This window comes from Varanus komodoensis, unplaced genomic scaffold (assembly GCF_004798865.1).
Source record: "Varanus komodoensis strain SLA01 unplaced genomic scaffold, ASM479886v1 scaffold32, whole genome shotgun sequence".
Lineage (NCBI taxonomy): Eukaryota > Metazoa > Chordata > Lepidosauria > Squamata > Varanidae > Varanus > Varanus komodoensis.
The window spans coordinates 3,484,999-3,507,103 of NW_025335798.1; the positions used below are offsets into that span (position 1 = coordinate 3,484,999).

General features: G+C 45.5%; 1 protein-coding gene across 1 annotated transcript in view; it reads right to left on the reverse strand.

The window, feature by feature from the left end:
- Positions 1-6,147: 6,147 nt before the first annotated feature.
- The window catches only part of VIL1 (villin 1), a 34,316-nt gene continuing 18,358 nt past the window's right edge, over positions 6,148-22,105 (reverse strand). Inside the window, exons 10-20 of the mRNA XM_044438424.1 lie at positions 17,323-17,476; positions 16,602-16,702; positions 14,487-14,624; positions 13,785-13,943; positions 13,100-13,279; positions 12,616-12,761; positions 11,610-11,754; positions 10,108-10,296; positions 9,546-9,614; positions 7,405-7,542; positions 6,148-6,385 (exon numbers count right to left, since the gene is read on the reverse strand). Coding sequence (XP_044294359.1) covers positions 6,272-6,385; positions 7,405-7,542; positions 9,546-9,614; positions 10,108-10,296; positions 11,610-11,754; positions 12,616-12,761; positions 13,100-13,279; positions 13,785-13,943; positions 14,487-14,624; positions 16,602-16,702; positions 17,323-17,476 — 1,533 coding nt within the window. The 3' untranslated portion in view covers positions 6,148-6,271. The remainder of the gene's footprint in view (positions 6,386-7,404; positions 7,543-9,545; positions 9,615-10,107; positions 10,297-11,609; positions 11,755-12,615; positions 12,762-13,099; positions 13,280-13,784; positions 13,944-14,486; positions 14,625-16,601; positions 16,703-17,322; positions 17,477-22,105) is intronic.

Sequence of the window (22,105 nt, forward strand, 5' to 3'; positions counted from 1 at the left end):
TTTCTGATATTTCTTTCTAGAGAGATGCAAAGGCCTTGCAACTTAATTGTCTCTTTTCGCAGCAGTTTCTATTTTTCTGCAGCAGTTGAAGTTACTGCCTTTTATTTTTCTAATCCTTAAAGACATATTTCATTATTTGGGGGGCACTTGAGCTCTGGGGTATTTTTTAAAATGCCTAAACCTACTAGAAATGTATGTTATGTGGGGGGTTAGGTGGAGTACATGAATGTACAATGTTAAAAAAAAACCTAAGTTGCTGTCAGGATCCAGAGCAGGGACACCAGGACCCAAGACAACAGGATGGGGTTCAATGCAGATAAGTGCAAGGTCTTGCACTTGAAGCATAGGAAAAGGTGCCATAAGTACAGGTTAGGGGACAAGTGGCTGGAGAGCAGCACTTGTGAAAAGGATCTTGGGATGCTGGTCGACTGCAGGCTAAACATGAGTCAGCAGTGTGATGTGGCGGTCAAGAGGGCAAACACCACCCCTGGCTGCATAGCCAGAAGTGTGGCTTCTAGATCAAGAGAGGTATTACTGCCACTCTATAGGAGTGGTGCACCTGCAGCTGGAGTATTGTGTTCAGTTCGGGGCCCCTCATTACAAAAGGGAAACAGCAAGTTTGGAATTGGTGCAGCGAAGGGCCACAAGATGGTGGCTGGTTTCCAGGGAAAGCCATATGAGGAGAGACTGAGGGAACTGGGTCTTTTCAGCCCTGAGGTGACTCAGGGGAGACTGTAGCACCATGCAGGTATGTGAAGGGGTGTCATGCAGAGGTGGGTCATAACCTTTTTTCCCCTGTGGATGAGGAAAGGATGCATGCCAATAGAGCAAAGTTCAGGGAGCCAAGTTTTGAGGTGAATGCCAGAAAGTACTTCCTGACAGGACCCCAGGGTATAGAATGGGCTTCCACAGGATGTAGTTGAAGTGTCATCCGTGAGGGTGTTTAAGGAAATGCACATGGTAGGCATGTCATGAGCAGAGCCAGTCGGAGGTCAGACTTGATGCCCAAGGAGGCCGCTTCTGACTCACACTGTTTTCTATGTTTCTAAGGGTGGGCTCTGAGCACTTTCCAGGGTCTGGTAGTTGGGTTGGAAGCAGAGTTGCCAACAAGAAGTTGAGAACTAGGAGCATATATGAAAGCAAGATGAAGTTGTTGTTGGCTGAGCTTCAGGACCAGTAAGGCAAGACAGAGCAGGAATCCAGTCATGATCAGGATAGGGCAGGGAGCAGGTACCTGAGGCAAGGTACCTCAGCAGCAGCAATGAGCAAGGCTGGGTTCAGCAGGGCAGAAACTGGATCAAGCAAGAGTTAGGCAAGATGCTGGAAAGTGCTACAGCTAGGCTTGTGCTACTGAGGCTACCAGTGGAGGAAGAGCTTGCTCTTACGTGGTTGTTCCCCCACATCTCTCAGCTGGTGCTTATTGAGCTTGGGCCCAGTCCTTCAATTACTACAGTGGCCCTTCGAGTTTTGGACACCAGATGGAGCCCCAGGGCTGCCCAGAACCTGACAGTTGCTCAGGAACCAAAATTCATTCTAGGTCACAAAGCATGAAGTTTTAAGTGAAATGCCCTTGTATTCTTAAGGGAAATCAGAGGTTAGGACTGCCAGTACATAGCGTGCACAAACTACTTTTTTTTACAAATTTGCTTTCTCTAAGATGCAATAACCTTTGCCTGATAACAAGGTTGTCCCCGACCTGCTTTTGTCTGGTAACACTGGAGCATGGTAACCTGCTCCCTATAAATGAAGCTAGAGCTCTGCATGAAGATAAGAATCTAAGACAAGGGTCCTCAAACTACGGCCCTTATTCGGAGAAAGCCGTGGCGGAGAAAGCTTAGTTGGAGAAAGCTGCAGGACTCTCATGCCCCCGAGCAAGTGAGCAAGCTTTTTTTATTTTTTTAAATTAATTTTAAAATGTTAATGTTTAATTTAATTTTAATTAATTTTAAATTATTTTTATTTTTTAACTTTATTTTGACGTTAATTAAATTTTAATGTGCAGTGTGCATAGGAATTCATTCATTTTTTTTCAAACTATAATCCAACCCCACAACAGTCTGAGGGACAGTGAACTGACCCCCTGTTGAAGAAGTATGAGGACTCCGATCTAAGATGAGCCCTATTGGGTCAGAACAGGTGTCCATTCAGTTGACCATTCCGTTCGCAATGTTGCCAGGCAGATCCCTGTAGGAAACCCATAAATAGAAAATTAGTGCAACAGTACCCTCCCAACTCATGGATCACTGCCTTGTTGTGGTGAAGGGGCTTGCGTAGCTCAATGAAGCTATGAGCTATGCCATGCAGGGCCACCCAAGACGGACAGGTCATAGCAGAGAGCTCTGACAAAACGTGATCCACTGGAGAAGGAGATGGCAACCCACTCCAGTATCTTTGCCATGAAAACCCCATGGACAGTACCAAAAGGCAAAAAGATATGACGCCGGAAGATTAGCCTCTCAGGTTGGAAGATGTCCAATATGCTACTGGGGAAAAGCAGAAGGCTAGTACAAGCAGCACCAGAAAGACTGAAGCGACTGGGTCAAAGCCGAAAGGACACTCAGTTGCAGATGTATCTGGTGGTGAAAGGAAAGTCCGATGCTGCGAAGATCGATACTCTATAGGAACCTGGAATGTAAGATCCATGAATCAAGGCAAGCTGGATGTGGTCAAACAAGAGACGACAAGACTGACCATCAACAATGGACAGGAATGGGTGAATTTAATTCGGATGACCATCAGGTATACTACTGCGGGCAAGAATCCCTCAGAAGAAAGGGAGCAGCCTTCATAGTCAATAAAAGAGTAGGAAAAGTAGTACTGGGATACAATCTCCAAAATGACAGAATGATCTCAGTTCGAATTCAAGGCAAACCATTTGACATCACAATAGTCCAAGTCTATGCCCCAACCACTGGTGCTGAAGAGGCTGAAGTTGACCAGTTCTATGAAGGCCTACAACACCTTCTAGAATTAACACCCAAAAATGATGTCCTTCTCATCATGTGGATTGGAATGCTAAACTAGGAAGTCAAAAGGTAACTGGAATAACAGGCAAGGTTCGCCTTGGAGTACAAAATGAAGCAGGGCACAGGCTGGTAGAATTTTGTCAAGAGAATATGATGGTCATAGCAAATATTCTTTTCCAACAACCCAAGAGACGACTCTACACATGGACATCACCAGACGGTCAACCCAGAAATCAGATTGACTATGTGCTCTGCAGCCAAAGATGGAGAAGCTCAATACAGTCAGTAAAAACTAGAGCAGGAGCTGACTGTGGCTCAGATCATGAGCTTCTTGTTGCAAAATTTAGGCTTGAAGAAAGTAGGGAAAAGCACTAGGCCACTCAGGCCTAGTGCTGATGAATATACAGTAGAGGTGACAAATAGATTTAAGGAATTAGGTCTGATAGACAGAGTGCCTGAAGAACTATGGATGGATGTTCGCAACATTGTACAAGAGGTAGCAACTAAAGCCATCCCAAAGAAAAAGAAATGCAAGAAAGCAAAATGGCTGTCTGGGGAAGCTTTACAAATAGCTGAGGAAAGAAGGGAAGCAAAAGGCAAGGGAGAAAGAGAAAGATACACCCAATTGCATGCAGAATTCCAGAGAATAGCTAGGAGAGATAAGAATGCCTTCTTAAATGAACAGTGCAAAGAAATAGAAGAAAACAATAGAATAAGGAGGACCAGAGATCTCTTCAAGAAAATTGGAGATATGAAGGGAACATTTCATGCACAGATGGGCATGATAAAGGACCAAAATGGCAGGGACCTAACAGAGGCAGAAGAGATTAAGAAGAGGTGGCAAGATTACACAGAAGAACTATACAAGAAAGAGCTTAACATCCCTGGTAACCACGATGGGGGGGGGGGGGTCACTGACCTTGAGCCAGACATCCTGGAATGTGAAGTCAAATTGGCCTTCGGAAGTCTGAGCAACAACAAAGCTAGTGGAGGTGACAGTATTCCAGCTGAGCTATTCAAAATCTTAAAAGACGATGCAGTAAAAGTGCTACACTCAATATGCCAGCAAATTTGGAAAACTCAACAGTGGCCACAGGATTGGAAAAGGTCAGTTTACATTCCCATCCCAAAGAAGGGCAATGCCAAAGAACTATCACACCATTGCACTCATTTCACATGCTAGCAAAGCGATGCTCAAAATCCTACAAGCCAGGCTCCAGCAGTATGTGGACCAAGAACTACCAGAAGTACAGGCAGGATTTTGAAGAGGGAGAGGAACTAGAGATCAAATTGCCAACATACGCTGGATCATGGAGAAAGCTGGGGAGTTCCAGAAAAACATGTACTTCTGCTTCATTGACAATGCTAAAGCCTTTGATTGTGTGCATCACAACAAATTGTGGCAAGTTCTTAAAGAGCTGGGAGTACCAGGCCATCTTATTTGTCTCTTGAGAAACCTATATGCGGGTCAAGAAGCAACAGTGAGAACTGGACATGGAACCACTGATTGGTTCAAAATTGAGAAAGGAGTTCGGCAAGGCTGTATACTGTTGCCCTGCCTATTTAACTTATATGCAGAGCACATCATGAGAAAGGCTGGACTAGATGAATCACCAGTTAAGATTCAGAATTAAGATTGCCAGGAGAAATATCTCCACCTCAGATATGCAGGTGATACCACTCTAATGGCAGAAAGTGAAGAGGAACTAAAGAGCCTCTTGATGCGGGTGAAGGAGGAGAGTGCAAAAGTTGGCTTGAAACTCAACATTAAGAAAACTAAGATCATGGCATCTGGTCCTCTCACTTCCTGGCAAATAGATGGGGAAGAAATGGAGGTAGTGACAGATTTTATTTTCCTGGTCTCCAAGATCACCGCAGACAGGGGCTGCAGCCAAGAAATTAAAAGACGCTTGCTCCTGGGGAGGAAAGCTATGGCAAATCTAGACAGCATACTAAAATGCAGAGACATCACCCTGCCAACAAAAGTGCATATAGTCGAGGCTATGGTTTTCCCAGTTGCAATGTATGGCTGTGAAAGCTGGACCAAAAGGAAGGCTGAGCACTGAAGGATTGAGGCCTTTGAATTGTGGTGCTGGAGGAGTCCTTTGGACAACAAGGCAATCAAACCGGTCAGTCCTAGAGGAGATCAACCCTGACTGCTCTTTAGAAGGCCAGATGCTGAGGATGAAACTCAAATACTTTGGCCACCTAATGAGAAGGAAGGACTCCCTGGAGAAGAGCCTAATGCTGGGAACAATTGACAGCAAAAGAAGGGGACAGCAGAGGATGAGGTGGCTGGATGGAGTCACTGAAGCGGTTGGTGTGAGCTTAAGTAGACTCCGGGGGATGGTGGAGGACAGGAGGGCCTGGAGGGATGTTGTCCATGGGGTTGCGATGGGTTGGACACAACTTTGCGACTAACAACAACAACAACCCTACCAGCTGGGGAACGCAGGCATATTGCCTCAGATATAAGCGAACCAGGACTAGCAGCCTCTTCCATGAGTTTGTCCAAGCCCATATTCAAGTGCTCAGAATTGTTGGCCATTATTACTTCTTGAGGAAATGAATTTCATCATTTAACTTTGCATGGGTGTGAAGAGGTATTTCCTTTTATCTGTCCTGAATCTCATAGCAATCAGCTTTATGAGATGATGCTGGGTTCGACTGTTACGAGGGAGAAACATGTCTCTATATCACAGCATGCACCATGTTCTACCCTTCTAGCATGTCTCTCCTTACTTGCCTTTTTTCCTAAACTAACCAGTCCTAGATACTGTCACTATCCTCATGTGGAGTTGCTCCATCCCCTTGATCATTTGAAGCTGGGAGTTCTTGCTCCAGTATGGATTGTATGCTCCCTGACACTGAACTGTATTTGTCATTTTGATGCCTGTTCCCCATTTGAACAGATCCTTTTGGAGCTCCTCACAATCCATTTTTGTTTTAACCAACCTAAATAATTTGGTGCTGTCAGCAGATCTGGCTGCTTAGATGCTCAATCTCAAAATCGGATAACTTATGAGTAAGTTTAAAAAGTACTGGTCCCATTGCAGATCCCAGGGGGGAAGGGCTGCAGGGGGCAGAGTACACATGTTGCACCAAACATTAGGAATTCAGAGAAACTGAGATAAAGGACAGCTTCAAGTTAGCTTAGCATTAATGGAATACCAGACCAGAACATTCTGCTTCTTTTCATAGGTAGAGAGAGAGAAATGAGACCTTAAAGACTACCCTGTTATCAAGTTTTGATCTATTTTTAATTAAAAATCAGCATCCACCTAACTGCAGAACTTAATCTACATTTAGAAGAGTCCTTTTTCCTTCTTGATGGCCTGTTGCTTCCATGTAGCCAGTGTACTGAATTGCTGTCGGGACATTCCAAAGACAGCTTGAAAATCTTCTTCTGATAAGTAGTGCTATGGGAAAAAGAAGGGACAAGATGAGAACCAAGAAGAGCTGACATCATTAACTGTGAAAACATCTCTGTCCAGGTTCCCTGCCAATCTGGCGGAGGCAGGGGGTGCTAAGAAAATTTAAATGATGAAAGCCATGTGTGAGTAGCCAAACATTTTGAAACTGAGCATGTTAGCTTTTGCATCTTTAAAATGGTGTTCCTCAATTTTTGATCAGTGCCTGACATGGCAGAAAGAACAGACAGTATTGAGGATGGCTGTGAAAAAATGGATCTGCAGAAGTCTTGGTTTCAGTAATTCTCATCTAGCCTTTGGAAGGTACTTCAATGTATTAGCCATCTTTTATTCCCAAGCCCTTGAGGACTAGAGGCTTGTAGCACTGATTTAACACATGCTACCCTATTCTGTACATGGAATAGTCTGGATATTGTGATGCAAGATCAGCTGTGCACAGCTCTATACATCCTCTGTCTCTGAACAAAGGTTCCTACTAAATAATTTCCGGTTTGTCTTGAATCTGTGGGGCACCATGGTAACTGAACTCTAATAGAATCAGAATGAAATAACTAGTAACTAGTAATCACTAAGTTAACATAGGAAGAGGTGTGATTCTTGAGGTTCCTCTAATTGGAATTATGTTACCTTCACTGTTGAATGTCAGTGAGAAACCTGGAGTGGATTTTTGCCTTAAGTACAATCTCTGACAGCAAATATTGCTACTCTTGTGCAATTTCCCATCTCTTTCAAATCTACCTTTCCAGGCATTGAGTTGCTTTACTGGATTTTTGTAAGCTTTTGTGCACAGGTCAGACAAACTGGGAATCTTTCTAAATTTTTTATACATCTTATTTCATTTCTATTCTCTTCAAAGTATTTTAACCCCACAGTACATTGGCAAGAGTGACTTTTCTAATCTAGCGAACTTAATAGTGAGCTTGCTTTTTCTTGGGTTTTCACTTTCTTAAGCACTACCGAAAAATAGGGGGTCTCTATAAGCAAGAAAAATTGGAATGGCCTCTTACCTCCTTCTTGCAAGGATTTACACCCTTGGGCAACTCCTCTGCAGGCACATTCATCAATTTCTCAAGGGGGTATGTAGCGAATGACAGGCTGCCCATGGTTGTATTGGCATTGAAAGACTCTTCTGCCTCAACAATTTCCTGAAAGAGAAAAGGGAAAGATAGCAACCAAACTTATTCTGCATAATGCAAGGATGAGCAACACCCAGGCTTGCCATTCCACCAGTCCCTGCCGCTACCACCAAAATCCCAGCATTTCAGCAGAGGAATGGCACCTGGGGATCTGTGCACCCTGCATCTCTGTAGAGCAGGGCTCCCAGCAGCCTGCCAACCAGCCGCCTGGTCTGTGGGGAGCCCGATTCTGTTTGCAGCGGCCAGAAGCCACCTGAAGCTGCCCCACCATTGGTTCAAACCAAATTGTGGGAACGTCCCCTGGCCCTCTGGGCTGAATAGTTCTACAGAAACAAACACTTCAGGAATGGATCATGCAGTATAAGTGACATAATATGACAAATGACAGTGCTGTAGGATTGAGGGCATTTTATGAATAAATTTGCAACATCATTCATACTCTTCCCATTCTACCACATATCTGTACTTCTAGAAGAGTAACTATGTTGGCCTATTGTAGCAAAAACAATGCAGAGCTTGGTAGTTCCTCCAACCCTAACAAATACCATGCTTCCCTGAAAATAAGACATTGTCATTTTTTTTTTTTTTTGGCTCTCAAAAACACACTAGGTCTTATTTTCGGGGTAGGTCTTCTTTTTTATTTTATTTTTTAATGTGTACAACAATCCACAACTTATTCATGCATGAATACATGTACATTTGGTATCACTCCGCCTGTGACAGGAGCTGGCGCTATAGAGGAAGCATCGGCTTGAGCGGAGGGAGCAGAGCTGCACAAACATGTTTCCTCCACACAGTGCATTAAGTTAAAGTTAAGTTTAAAAAGGCTCCTTATGTTCCCCATTGGCCCTGGGAATAAACACAGCTAGGTCTTATTTTCGGGGTAGGTCTTCTATTTTAGCAAGTACCAAAAATAGTACTAGGTCTTATTTTCAGGTAGGTCTTATTTTTGGGGAAACACAGTATATTATGGTGTAAGCTTTTGTTCTTAGTTATTCTGAATTGACACACACACATGGTTTGGTGGGAGAGGGATTATAAGCAGTGGGGTCAGAGAGAAATAAAAGGTAAATATGGAATGATAATTGCATTAAAGATTAAATTATACAAAACCATGAGTGACTGTTCCCAAAACAGTGTTTCTAATAGCACAAACCATCTCAGCATCAACAAGCTAATTAACAGTTTGCAGTGAGATAAAAATCCAGCATCTCCTGCCAGGCCACAAGAAACAGAACTGAATTTCTTGGAAGCTTAATTTTTTCAAGTGCCTTGGCTCAAGAACAACCACTTCATTATTAGTAAGAGTGTCCCTGGATGTTCGCATTATTATTCTTCACTGTAAATATCTATGGTAGAGATTTTACCTAGATTTGAGCTTCAGCATAATTGGCAGACTCTGTACTACTTGTATTCTTTACCCTCCAATTTCAGTGCTTATATTCCATATGCCCCCAACTCTACACACACAAAATCATGGGTTATACAGTTTCATATTTTTCACACACACACACACACACACATTTCCAGTGTGCCAGCATAGGATAACATTTCACACATCTGCTGAAGTGGACTCCATTCCACAAAATGCCTTAGTCTTTTGGGGTGCCAGGCAGCATCGCTCATCACAGTAACAGAGGAATACAGGGGGAGATACAGTGACGTTCACTGCAGGCAGAGGGGTAAGGAATAGCCGCTTTGCTTTGTTCCTTTAACACAGAGGCAGTATTTCCACAAAGGTTTTGTGGGAAGTTAAGTATCAAAGACTTTCTACTGCAACCAAGCCCTTCCATTCCTCTCATGGGTTGTTCAGGGGCAAACATCTACGCAGCAGCTGCTACTGTGAAAGGAGCAAGTCTATGCTGTTACTCATTTTCTACAGCTTGTATCATAACTAGGTGGACATGTAGCACTATTATCTATCACCACAATGAACCTTGGATGATGCTGAAATAAGGTAATGCCGAATCCCCCCTCCTTTATCCTGCGCTTGCCATTTCAGCCATACTCACAGAAGTGACCTGGTTGAGACTACTCTCATCTGTAAGCTCAGCTTTCAGATCTTCGTATGTTTTCTTGTCCTGTATGAACCAAAAGGCACACCACATTATCCAAACAGATAATTAAGATGTTGATTTTACTGTAGGTACTCAAAACACAGTGAGGACTGAAGACTTTGTGTGAGTTTCATGCAACTCTTAAAGCAACCTGCTCTCCTGCCAGAGTTTAGTGGCCCTTTGACGGTCTCTGCCTTGAATTTTATTCAAGCTGAGAGTTCATGAAAATTAATTTTGATAATCTTTGGGACCCTTCAGATGTTGTTTGACAGCAACTCCCAGCATCCTTCCCTGTTGGCTAGCAATGAAGGGCATTTTAGTCCTTTAGAAACCAATGCTCCCCACCCCATTCTAGAGCAAAAAAGATGGTTTTGGGTGGAAAGTAATGTTTTCTACACATTGGCCTCCAACTGGATTCCTGCTGCATACTTTGCAATAGTTAATCCCTGTTTTGCCTGATAGGATGTTCTCCACTCCTTTTGCTAGGCCTGAGATAAAGCCTCGTTATGTTGCTTACCGACCAACAGAGGGGATCCCATGCCAGGAACCAGCCAGTGAACGTTGGGGGTTCAAAGCCTTGTTTGACAATGATGATGGGGGTGTCAAGATCACGGCCACCTGGGTGAGTCCGCAAGTATTCCTGGGCAGTGACAGCCGCTGCCTCCTTCTCAGACTCATTTGCATCTTTACCAATCCAGAAGAAAACCTAGAGAAGAAAGGACTTGCCTTAACAGAAGCCAACAGCAAGTTTAGAATTGTATTGCTGGAAAGGCCTTTCTATGCTATGCACAAGAAAGAACACAGCAGCAGAACACTCTGCCTTTAAAGCTTCTATGATAGAGACTTATCTATACACCCGAAACTCTTGGGAAGAAACTCTTTAAGTGCTTCCTTTGCTTCCTGTCATAGTGGAGGCATTTAAAATTCCTTCCCCAGTACCCAGCAAGTTAAACATCCATAGAATGCTCCTTGTTTCTACATCCCCACCCCTGTCTTGCTGTTCTACCAGTAAAAGTTAAATCATGCAAAGAAAGGCTTACAAAAATTCTTCTAGTACTTTAACAATCCCACACATTTAACCAACATCACACATTTGGTAGCTTGTAATGTACTTCAGGACCCCATTTTTGCTACAGGCAACCAAACAATCTATTTTTCTAGAAATCCCACATACTGCATTTTCTGAGTCTGAAATCTGGTATGGTGAGCTTACTTGGGAAGAGATGCACCTATACAGCCTTTGCTCTGTGTCAAAATACTTGTTGAATGGTTTAATTTTTTAAACAGCTCTGAGCTTCCTTGACAAGGTATATTTAGGAAGCATTGTCTATTAACTGATTCATGCACATTGCAATAGGCTGGAACACAAGCAAGGCTAACGAGTGAAATGATAAAGCTGAATCCTTGCTAGTTTGATTACTTTGTTGGGATTTGCACAGAACTGGACCAGTGTCAGCACTGAGCCAGCCAAAGAAAGTCAGCTCTCTTTAGAAGACACACACACGCTCACACAAGTACGTACGTACGTTACCTCTTTTACATATGCAGTGAAAGCTGCAGACTGAAAAGAGAATCTATGTGCAATTTACATGTAGACAATTCACATGAGAAATTTCTTCCAAATCTACACAATTGTGGTCCTAACCTGATTCCTTCCCCAGCCCTTCCCTCCCACCCACTTCATGTTAACAACTGGGAAACAAAAGAAAGGGGGAGTCAGAAATACAGAATAGAGAAGAGGCAAAAAAGTAGGACCTAGTATTCTGAAAAAGTTTTTCCCAAGAATATAGCATAGACATCCATGGCCAAATATATTGTCAGTGAGTGTATCAGATGGAATGTAGCTGTGTGATTAATTAACAGCAATCAAGAACTTTCAAATGCAGACTCAATCATGGAAGTAAAATTCAATAATCTTTTTTTTTCAAGTGGGGAAATTCATCTGAATTCATCTGCTAATGCGTTTGGGTAGAACTGAAGAGATGCTTTCTACCTCTGCTGCTCCTTGCTTAGACTCACCTGGTCCCAGACATCCAGCAAGAACACATCACCTTGTTCCAGGTCATCTTGGGTAAAATGTGTGATCTCCGTGGCAAGGAAGGTGCCTGTCTTATTGGAGCACTCGAAGAGCCGAGGTGTGATGGACACTGTCTCCTCTTGCAATCTGCACAAAAAGGAGGAGAAGCAGCCCAGGTGCTGCTAAAGTAATTCCAGGCTCCGTGACCCATTTCAGACAAGCAACATGCAGGAAAGCCATGGGGACCCTCTTCCCCACAAGAAGAATCAGCATGGGAGCCATCTGAGGTGGAGAAACAGCCAGTATATCTGTGCGTGCCTCAGTCTCCGATCTGCTGTCTTCCCAAAACTGGTCCTTGCAGTCCACTGCAAATCAATCTCTCCCCAAGGTGCTTGGGACCCAATGGAAATATTTTTGCTGAGCATAATTGTCATACAGAGGGTGACACTGGGAAGAAGACCTTGTAACTGGTAGGGAGAGGGTTAACATTTTCTTCCTCAACTGTGACCCTCCTAGAAATTCTCCTTGCATGACAATTAAGCTATTTCTTCAAGTCAAATTGAACTCAGGCTGCGGGGAGGGAGGACTGCATGTCAATTAAGATGAGAAAATAACATGGCTATTATATGAACTCGTACTCAGGTCTTTGGGGAATAGAACCAGAGCTTTGGGAAACTGACTTGGGGAAATGCCCGTCGTTAACCTGTAGTCAAAGTCTCAGCAGTGTCCCCTGGCTGGCTGGCAACCGCAGGCTCCTGCTAAGCCAGAGACAGACAGCCTCTGATGCGGCAAAGAGCAAGGCTCAGCCTGAATGTGTTTCCCCAGACCCTGAAGGTGGAGGTGCACTGAACACAGCAGGTCTCCTGCCTGCTCAGAGCCCAGCATGGTTAAGTAAAGGGTGCAAAGGAGAGCATATGCCCTTTGCTTTGCAACAGGACACTTTAGTATTAATTCTCCTCCCTGGGAATAGTGGAGCTTCTCTCCCTGTGAATTCTGTGCAGATACTACCTTTTATTGTTGGCATATTGCGATTTTCCGCCCAGCGCAACCCAGAATTCTGCAGGCTCTTGGCCCTCCGCGATCACAACTTTCTCAGTCCTGGAGATCAGGTCAGACACATTCTTGGCCATTTCCCTCTCATCCCCACTACAGCCCTGAGGGAAAGAACCAGGACAGGGTAGGTTACGCAAGCCAAGCGCTGGAGAGGCCCCCTGGCTTTCAGCACAGCAGCTCCAAGGTCATCCTTCCACCCACAGATGTCAGTCCTCAGCTGCTACTCCTTCCTCTGGGCAGGAATCGGATCCAGAACATCGTGCTCTGAGAAACATCGTCCTTCTAATCCATTTGCCCGTACGTGGGTGCCTCTATCTGCAAGCCCGCCTTTTCACTTTTCAGGGGACTAGATTTCCCTGCACTGTACAAAGCTGATGCGGGTGCTCTGAGCCCACAAGTCTTTCAGCCCCAAGACAGCACTGGAGGGCAGGCTACCTACCTTCCCATACCAAAGGTAGCAGCAGCTCTTAGTCTTGAGAATAAAAACGTCATTAGAATTGAGGGAAGAGGCCCGGGGAGCCACCTCAAAGGCCTTGGTGGTGTACTCGTTGGTGCCATGGACGTGGAAAAGGCGGGTGGGGGGCACTGGATCTGCATTACCAGCTCGGGAAGTACCTCCCTGGGTGGAGAGGAAAGAGACCTGTAAGAGCTGGCAGTGGGAGGAGGAAAATCATGCAGAATCTATGCAGGGAGGTGCACATGTTCAGCCTTTATTTCCCTCTGGATGGTTTGGAGTCCTGTGCACAGGCCAGGCTTGTGACCTTCCAGGTGCCTTCGGCCTGCGGCACTCAGCATCCCTCGCCCTTGAAAGCAATAGCATCACTGCCACCTGCCAGATCTGCTATTCGAGCCCTGCTGAGGGCAGGTGGGGGAATTACCTGTACTGTGCCTTTACTTCCTCCTTTCCCAAGCAGGAATGTGGTAGGGGCAGGGGAAATGATCTGGGGGCAGGAAGTTATACCTCCCACAAGGCTGTAACTTTGCTTGCAACCAGACCCGGCCTCACCCAAAACTATGGGAGCTTTACAGTTCTGCAGGAGTGCCAGAATTGCAGCACCTCCTCACTGTAAAGGCTGAACGAGGCACGGGAGGCCATCACCACCCACCTTCTCTCTCCTACTTACCGCATATACCACCATGTTCCCCTTGAAAATGGCCATGAGGTGGGCAGGCTCCTTGCCCATGGTCACTCGCACCTGGACAGGCTCACCATTATATTGTTGATCCAGAATGACGGCCTGGTAAGCCGAGGCAGTGATCTCATCCCTGCTGGCATTGCGGCCCTGGGGAGCAGCAAGAGAGCAAAGGCACTGAGGAGGGTGGCGCATGCAACAGAATGGCAACTTTCTGGTAAGGGCTCTAGGAACCGTTATGGGCCTTGAATTCTAGGCTGCAGCATCCTATAGTGGTACTGAAGCACGGCCTTCTTCAGTCTGGTACCCTCCTCCCAGAAGTGTTAGATTCTCGTGCTGGTTGTGGGGAGGCTGAGAATTGTAGTCCATCCAGAGGGGTGGGGCACGGGGGAGGGGCCCTGCAGCCTTCAAAGTGCTGGCGGCGCCCGGCCGGCCTCCAGGAGCGACACGGGATGAGCGGCCCACCACCACCGCGGGGGTGGAATACTTGATGCGGCCCAGCCTCACCCAGACTCTACTTCCAGCGGCCCCCAGGCAAGTTGAGTTTAAGACCCCTGCTCTAGAGCATGCAAGTAGTTTCTGTGCCTCCTTAGCAATACACGGGCAAGGTCCCCACTCTGGTGGCATTTGAGCAGCCTGTTCTCCCCCTTCTGTCTTCTCTAGTCAAAGGTATCTTCCTCGGCTTGTGCTTACCTGCCATAGGTAGATGATGTAGTGCTCCTTATTGTAGACTAGGTATTTGTAGAGGATCAGATAGCAATCACCGCTGTAGAAATGCCCCAGCCAGCGACCCTCCACTGGCACCATTTCCAAGTCCTCAATTCGCCACACCTGTCAAGGCAAGTCAGAGAGGAGCAACAGGACGGCTGCAGGCAGCACCCAAGTAAAGCCGGGAATGAAATAATGCATCAGGATCGTTGACTGGTGGGGACAAAGATAGCCTCAGCTTCCCTCTGAGCTTAGTCTTGCAATGCAAAGTATTCTGGGGTGGCTTAGTCTTCAATCAGTAACCAAGAAGCAACCGCTTTCCAAAAGATTATTATTCTTCAGAGAGAGAGGAAGATGGATCAACACAGCTATGCTGGAATCGGCTTGGTGCCTTGGCTACAGGGATTGCCATGAGGAGTTCCTGCATTTCTAAATCTACTGTAACACTACTGGCTGTAAAAATTTGGGAAGAGAGAGAGTTGGTGGTACTCAGCACTAACCCTGAATACAGCAGAGCTTCTGTCCCCCATGGCTGCAGAAATTAGGAGGGAAAAATACATAGGTGTTCGTGTCAGTTCTCCATTCTGTGTGACCGTGGATGCAGAGTTTAAGTACCTAAGAATGAAAGCTTTCTGTTCACACAAACACGCCCTCCTGCTTTTCTAGCCCTTGTGGCCGTGCAGCAGATGTCGGCCTGCACAGGTGATGCCTGCAATCTGCCAGCAGCCAAAGACACAGGGGAAGAGGGACTTTGCCCTGCGCTGTAGCTTTCCTTGCACCACAAAGCAAGCACAAGCAATTGGTGCAAAAATGAAGCACAGGATGAAACTTTTCTTGGTAAAAATTTAGGCTATCTTAGAGCATAAGTTTTAATCGGATTTCCCCAGCATGGAGTTCTCGGCTACTTCTTGAAAGCTTTTCAAGTGGAGTGGAGCAGCCTGGCATCGCACCTGCTAGAACGTGGCTTCCGGTTGGACTCTCAGCCGCTCTTTGTTATTCCTGCTGTTGCCGTACTTACACAGCCAGAGCAAATACCCCATCCTCCCCAGCCGCCCCTTCCCACTGTCCTTACAAAGCTCTGCTCAAAGGTCTCTCTAGTTACACAGCATTAATGTTGGTGCTTTTCACAGCCACATCACTGGTACTAGATATCCTGGCCAAGGTACCGTAGAAAGAATATCATGGAACTGGGAAAGGTGCAGAAACCAGAATGGTCAAGGGGTTGGACCCACTCCTCCATGGGGAAAGGTCACAGTGTCTGGAAAAGGCAAGTTAGGGCAGAGAGAATAGTGGTGAACAAAATTAAGAATTGCAAAGAGAAAGCAGATGGGTGGCATGTTTCTCTTTCTCTGATAATACTAGAACCCATAGTGGGATATTCAGAATGGATAAAAGGAAATGCCTCTTCATGGAGCACAATGTTAAACTTCCACAAGATGATTTAAGAGGGATTTGGATGAATCCATGGAGAAAAAGGCTATGGGAGCTACCAGCCTTGGTGGCCATGTGCTACCTTCTCCATCAGGAGCAGGATGGCTCTGTGCATGAGCAGGGCTTGTAGCCTTCCCATGGGCAGTTGGTTGCCTGCTGTATGAACAGAACTCTGGACTGGATAGACCTTTGGTTAGAATCAGCAAGGCTGATGTTCTTAGGTATCATTTTGTGGCTTGTTGCCCTTTCTGCAAAGAAATGTATCATCTCACAGCTTTGAACCCTGCTCCTAGTCCACCTCTGGAGTACAAAACTAACTAGATTTTAGTTAGCTCACTAATTAGTTGCAAACTGACTGCCATCAAAAGCTACCAGGGCAATGAACCACAAAATACCAAAAATAATTAGGTAATCACAGCCTGCACATTCCAGAACTGTTGGAAACACAACCATTTGGGTAGACCTAAATAAAGAAATGTTCAGGTCCTTCAGTTGCAACACTTAGATTTGAAGCGGCATGGCTTTGTTTGGCTCTGATTTATCGCAGCTGCTCATCCAGTCCCACTTATATAATAACTATTTGCTTTGCAGCTTGACCTGCCTTCTAAGCTTGGCTCACTAAAATCATCCAATTAGTCCCAAAGCCCAGTAGCAAGGCCAGGTCCTTACCTTCGCTTCTCCAGAGCCATCATCCACCATCTTGTGCTGGGCAGCCACCTCGGGCTTGGCATGCAAAGAGGTGGCATCAAACTTCACCTGTTCCACTTTGGCTGTTAGGGTAATGACAGGGAGGTAAGTAGGTAGGTTTGGAGTTTAACGGCAGAGCTGTGCTTGAGATCCTGCTGTTGCACCAAGGGCGGGCAGGCACTGACAAGAAGCAGCCCCGACTGGGTGGACCACATAGACATGTAGTCCTCTAAGGAGGCCGAGGCATGTATGGTTACCATAACAAAAAAACCAAGGCTGGCCACCTAGGTGCCCTCTGAGCCCAACCGTGTTCCTTTCTGGGGCCACGCTTGTGCACATGCAATACAAAACCCCGTGCAATTTGGACAGGGAAAGGGGAACTTTGCCTTGCAGAGCATGCTGCCAGTATTCATGGGGCAGGTGGTGGCCCATAAAATGGATTCCTCCAGCCAAAATTTTAGCCCTCCACAGTGCTGCGTGTGCAAGCCAGGATGATTCTGGGAGAATTAGAGCGTCTGCCCTGAAATAACATTTGCTGGTTTTGTTTTGACGACATTATGAGAACACAAAAGAGAAGCAGCCAAAACCTTCTCAAAGTTGAACACAAATGAGCCATAGCTCGTAACTGCGGTCAATTCCACTGTGTGGCCCATACCTGGCTGAGGCAACCTTCAGTTCTTGGCAGGCAGGCTCTAGCACGTACCTATTTTTCCGAGTGAGTTGGTCTTGCCCAAGCCCGTGCTTTGATTGGGGAGAGTCCACTTCTGAAAGAGCTGCCTGAAGACGGATGACTCAGAGCCGTCGTTCTCAGTCTCCACATTGGTGCTGGGTGGGTAGTTCTTTGCCTTGATGAAACCCTGAGGTGGGAGAGCGGGCAAGGAAACTATTGTAACATGGGAAGCTGAGAAATGGAGGATGGACCCTGTTACTGAGCAAGCCAAACCCATTTGGAAGTTAACATGGACTGAAAATTTCACCTGTGCTCAGATTAGTATGACCTCCGACAAGTGCAAGCTGCAACAAAATGTTGTAGCGTTACCACCTAGCAACAGTGCTGCTCTCCATGCTCCATTCTCTTCACACTGCCCCAACTAACATTCAATCCCCCTTGGACACTAAGCATGCTCAGGTCTTGCATGGATGTTTTATTTGGGGAGCAGGGAGGGTAGATGTGCCCTTCTTTTTTTAAAGGTCTGTGGTACTTCTGAGACAGTTGGGAATTCCAGAGAAGTTGCTCTCCCGCTCTTGTGTCTTAGTGGCGATAGTCCTCTCTGTATTCATAACATGATTTCACTATTAAAGAGAGTGTTGATAGTGTTCAGTAACCCCAAAAGTCTGTGATACTTATTCGATGTATATCCTACTTTTTTCTTTCGTATTTTAAGCTTGGAACTAATACACTATACATGACTACTAGCTTGAACAAATGAAGCACTGGATATTGAACCTGCCTGCTACAATCAAATTTATTTAAAGCAATCCCTAAGCAATAGAGGGACTGCAGGTGGCGCAGTAGTTTAAACCGCTGTGCTGCTGGGCTAGTAGATCAAAAGGTCACCGGTTTGAATCTGTACAACGGGGTGAGTTCCTGTTGCTCCGTCCCAGCTCCTGCCAACCTTGCAGTTCGAAAGCATGCAAATGCAAGTAGATAAAAAGGTACCACTTCGGTGGGCAGGTAACACCGTTCCGTGCACTTCGGTCTTTAGTCATGCCGGCCACATGACCGCGGAGACTATCTGCAGACAAACGCTGGCTCCTCGGCTAGGAAACGGAGATGAGCACCGCCCCCTAGAGTCAGGCATGACTGGACTTAATGTCAAGGGGAAACCTTTACCTTTACCTTTTAAGCAATGGAAGGACACTGCTTTCTTCCTAACTGAAAGGATGCTTGGATTTCCTCTTTGTTCCTTTCAGGAAACCCAAATAGCTATATGTCCTGCATGCATGCAAATATGTTTGTTTATTTTATATCCCTATTGCCCAATAGATGAAGCTGTCAGGATGGTGGGCAACAATTCATAAGAAACAATAAAAAAGAAGGAAAGTGCACAGGCAATTTTCAATTTCAAACAACAATGAACACATGAATACTTCAAAATTGAGTCCAAGGCAGGCATTTGCTTTCTGGTAAAAGGCACACTGAAGGTGTCATGGTGGATGGAGTCATTTGTCACTGGGGAGAGGCCAAGGAGTTTGGTGAAAAAGAAAATCACAGTAACAGGGAAGTCACATAACCATCAGTCTTTTACATCCTTGATTTCTCTTTCCCCCAAAATTATTTTACAAGCCACTGACTGCATAGTTTGCATAATAGGTGAAAGGTTTGCTAATGTGCATTGACATGCATATGGAATCTGTTTCTGTCCTAAGACACTCTTAGTGACCAGAGTCCAGTGGAGGATGGAACAAAAGAGTGACGGCCAAAAACGGCAACTAGCATATTTTAGGTTGAAGCTCTTGCTGCCAGGAGTAACTGCCAGGGATTCAGTCTCTTAGAATGTGAGAACCCCTGTGCCATGGTCAGGAAACTGCCAAATGACCCGCAGTTCAGGGAAAGGGGCTGGCAGGAAAAGCAGCACGGCCACCTGAGAAACTCTGGAGGACCATGGACTGGAGGTTGTGCACCTCTCATGTATGTGTTTTATTTTCTGCACACTTTGTAAGTATTTACTTCCATAACATGTTTCTCCTGCTCCATCTACCAAAAGTACAGAGTGCCTTACAATAGCCACCCGCTTAAGATACAAAATTAGGTTTGGAATTCTGAGTATAATCTGGCATCTGAGAGGAACCTCAATCTGCTCTTTGCTGTAAACTATTTGTGGAAGATTCTTGGAAATAAAGGCACTGGGAGGCCTCAAAAAATCAATGTGCCTCTGTAGGTTGTCCCAGGTTTGTTGAATGAGTGACAGGAGATCCACCCAAAGAAAATCCTTGGTACTTCAAAAACAAAGCAAAAGCAAAAACAAAGCACTCTTTTTTAAAAATTCAGTGTGTAGTTTCTAGCAGTCAAGCCTGCCAAACTGATTGAGCAGTACCAGTTTTCAGCATTTTTACATTTACATGAAGCAAAATGTTTAAAAAGTCAAAATTTTAATTTGGGCTTCAGTTCATTTTTTAAAACAAATAACCAGAAGATTTCCTTTCAACACCTTATCACCAAATTATTTCCCTTTGTTTTATTGTAATTGACAAATTTCTTGTTTCTTTTTTTCTGTTTCATATACACCCCTCACATTTTGTAAATATCTTATATCTTTTCATGTGACAATCCTGAAGAAATGACACTTTGCTACAATGTGAAGTAGTGAGTATACAGCTTGTATAACAGTGTAAATTTGCTGTCCCCACAAAATAACTCAACACACAGCCATTAATGTCTAAACTGCTGGCAAAAAAAGTGAGTACACCCCTAAGTGAAACTGTCCAAACTGGGCCCAAAGTGTCAGTATTTTGTGTGGCCACCATTATTTTCCAGCACTGCCTTAACCTTCTTGGGCATGGAGTTCACCAGAGCTTCACAGGCTGCTGCTGGAGTCCTTTTCCACTCCTCCATGACGACATCATGGAGCTGGTGGATGTTACAGACCTTGCGCTCCTTCACCTTCCATTTCAGGATGCCCCACAGATGCTTGATAGGGTTTAGGTCTGGAGACATGCTTGGCCAGTCCATCACCTTTACCCTCAGCTTCTTTAGCAAGGCAGTGGTCGTCTTGGAGGTGTGTTTGGGGTCGTTATCATGTTGGAATACTGCCCTGAGGCCCAGTCTCTGAAGGAAGCGGATCATGCTCTGCTTCAGTATGTCACAGTACATGCTGGCATTCATGGTTCCCTCAATGAACTGTAGCTCCCCAGTGCCGGCAGCACTCATGCAGCCCCAGACCATGACACTCCCACCACCATGCTTGACTGTAGGCAAGACACACTTCTCTTTGTACTCCTCACCTGGTTGTCGCAACACATGCTTAACACCATCTGAACCAAATAAGTTTATCTTGGTCTCATCAGACCACAGGACATGGTTCCACTAATCCATGTCCTTAGTCTGCTTGTCTTCAGCAAACTGTTTGCGGACTTTCTTGTGCATCATCTTTAGAAGAGGCTTCCTTCTGGGACGACAGCCCTGCAGACCAATTTGATGCAGTGTGCAGCGTATGGTCTGAGCACTGACAGGATGACCCACCACCCCTTCAAACTCTGCAGCAATGCTGGCAGCACTCATACGTCTATTTCCCAAAGCCAACCTCTGGATATGACGCTGAGCACGTGCACTAACTTCTTTGGTCGACCATGGCGAAGCCTGTTCTGAGTGCAACCTGTCCTGTTAAACCGCTGTATGGTCTTGGCCACCGTGCTGCAGCTGTTTCAGGGTCTTGGCAATCTTCTTATAGCCTGGGCCGGGGGTGTCCAAACTTTTTGCAAGGAGGGCCAGATATGGTGAGGCGAAAATGTGTGGGGGCTGACCATTCAGCCTGACATTCTTTGAACCATTAACATTAAATGCAAATGAACTATTTTATGAAAGACTAAATAAATAACTTAACTGCACTAATGTGAAGGGTGATACTGAGATCTCGACTGCATTATATAGGCCAGGTCTGGCTCAAAAACAGTGGTTTTGATGCGCAAGATGTCATGCAGGTGAAAGTCATTTAGTCTCGTCCTCACGCGGTTCTTGTTAATGTTCGTAACTGAGAATGTCTTCTCGCACAAGTATGTTGAACCAAACAAGCTCAGCATTTTCTTAGTGAATGTTCGCATCTCTTGGAACCTGTCTTTATCCAGCTGGCGGTAAAAGTTGGCAAGAGGGAGCTGTTGGTGCCGACTGCAACACTTGGCATCACACTGCAGCTCAATGAGCTCCAGCTGCAGGTGGTCTGGAGCATCATCAGGGTCCACAGAGAAAGGAGATGAAAAAAGCGTGATCCCCTTTTCAATAGCTGCAAAATCCCGAAAACGCTGTTGAAACTCCTCAGCCAGAGATGAGATGTCTGCTTCATACCTCCTTATTTGCACACCCATATTGTTCTGTGGAAAACTGGTCATTGTTTCCTGCAGTGATGGGAAATGTGTGGTATTGGGCTGCATTTGTGACAGGTGCCTTTGGAAAAGTAGCAGCTTGGTCCCAAAGGTATGTGAATACAGTTGGCTTACCACTGCATTTTGCCCCTGAAGGCTAATGTTCAGCACGTTCAGATGTCGTGTTATGTCAACTAAAAATCCAAAATCAGCCAGCCAAACAGGATCAGATAGCTCTGGCATCAGTTGTCCCTTTTTTGCCAAGAATTGTCCGATTTCCTCCCTAAGAGAGTAGAAGCGCTGCAATGCAGACCCCCGACTGAGCCATCTTACCTTGTTGTGATACACAACATCTCCGTATTCAGCCTGGATGTCGAGTAGAAACTGTTGAAACTGGCAGTGGCACAGGGCTTTGGAGCAAATATAATTAATAGCCTTCATCACCGGTTTCATAACATGATCATATT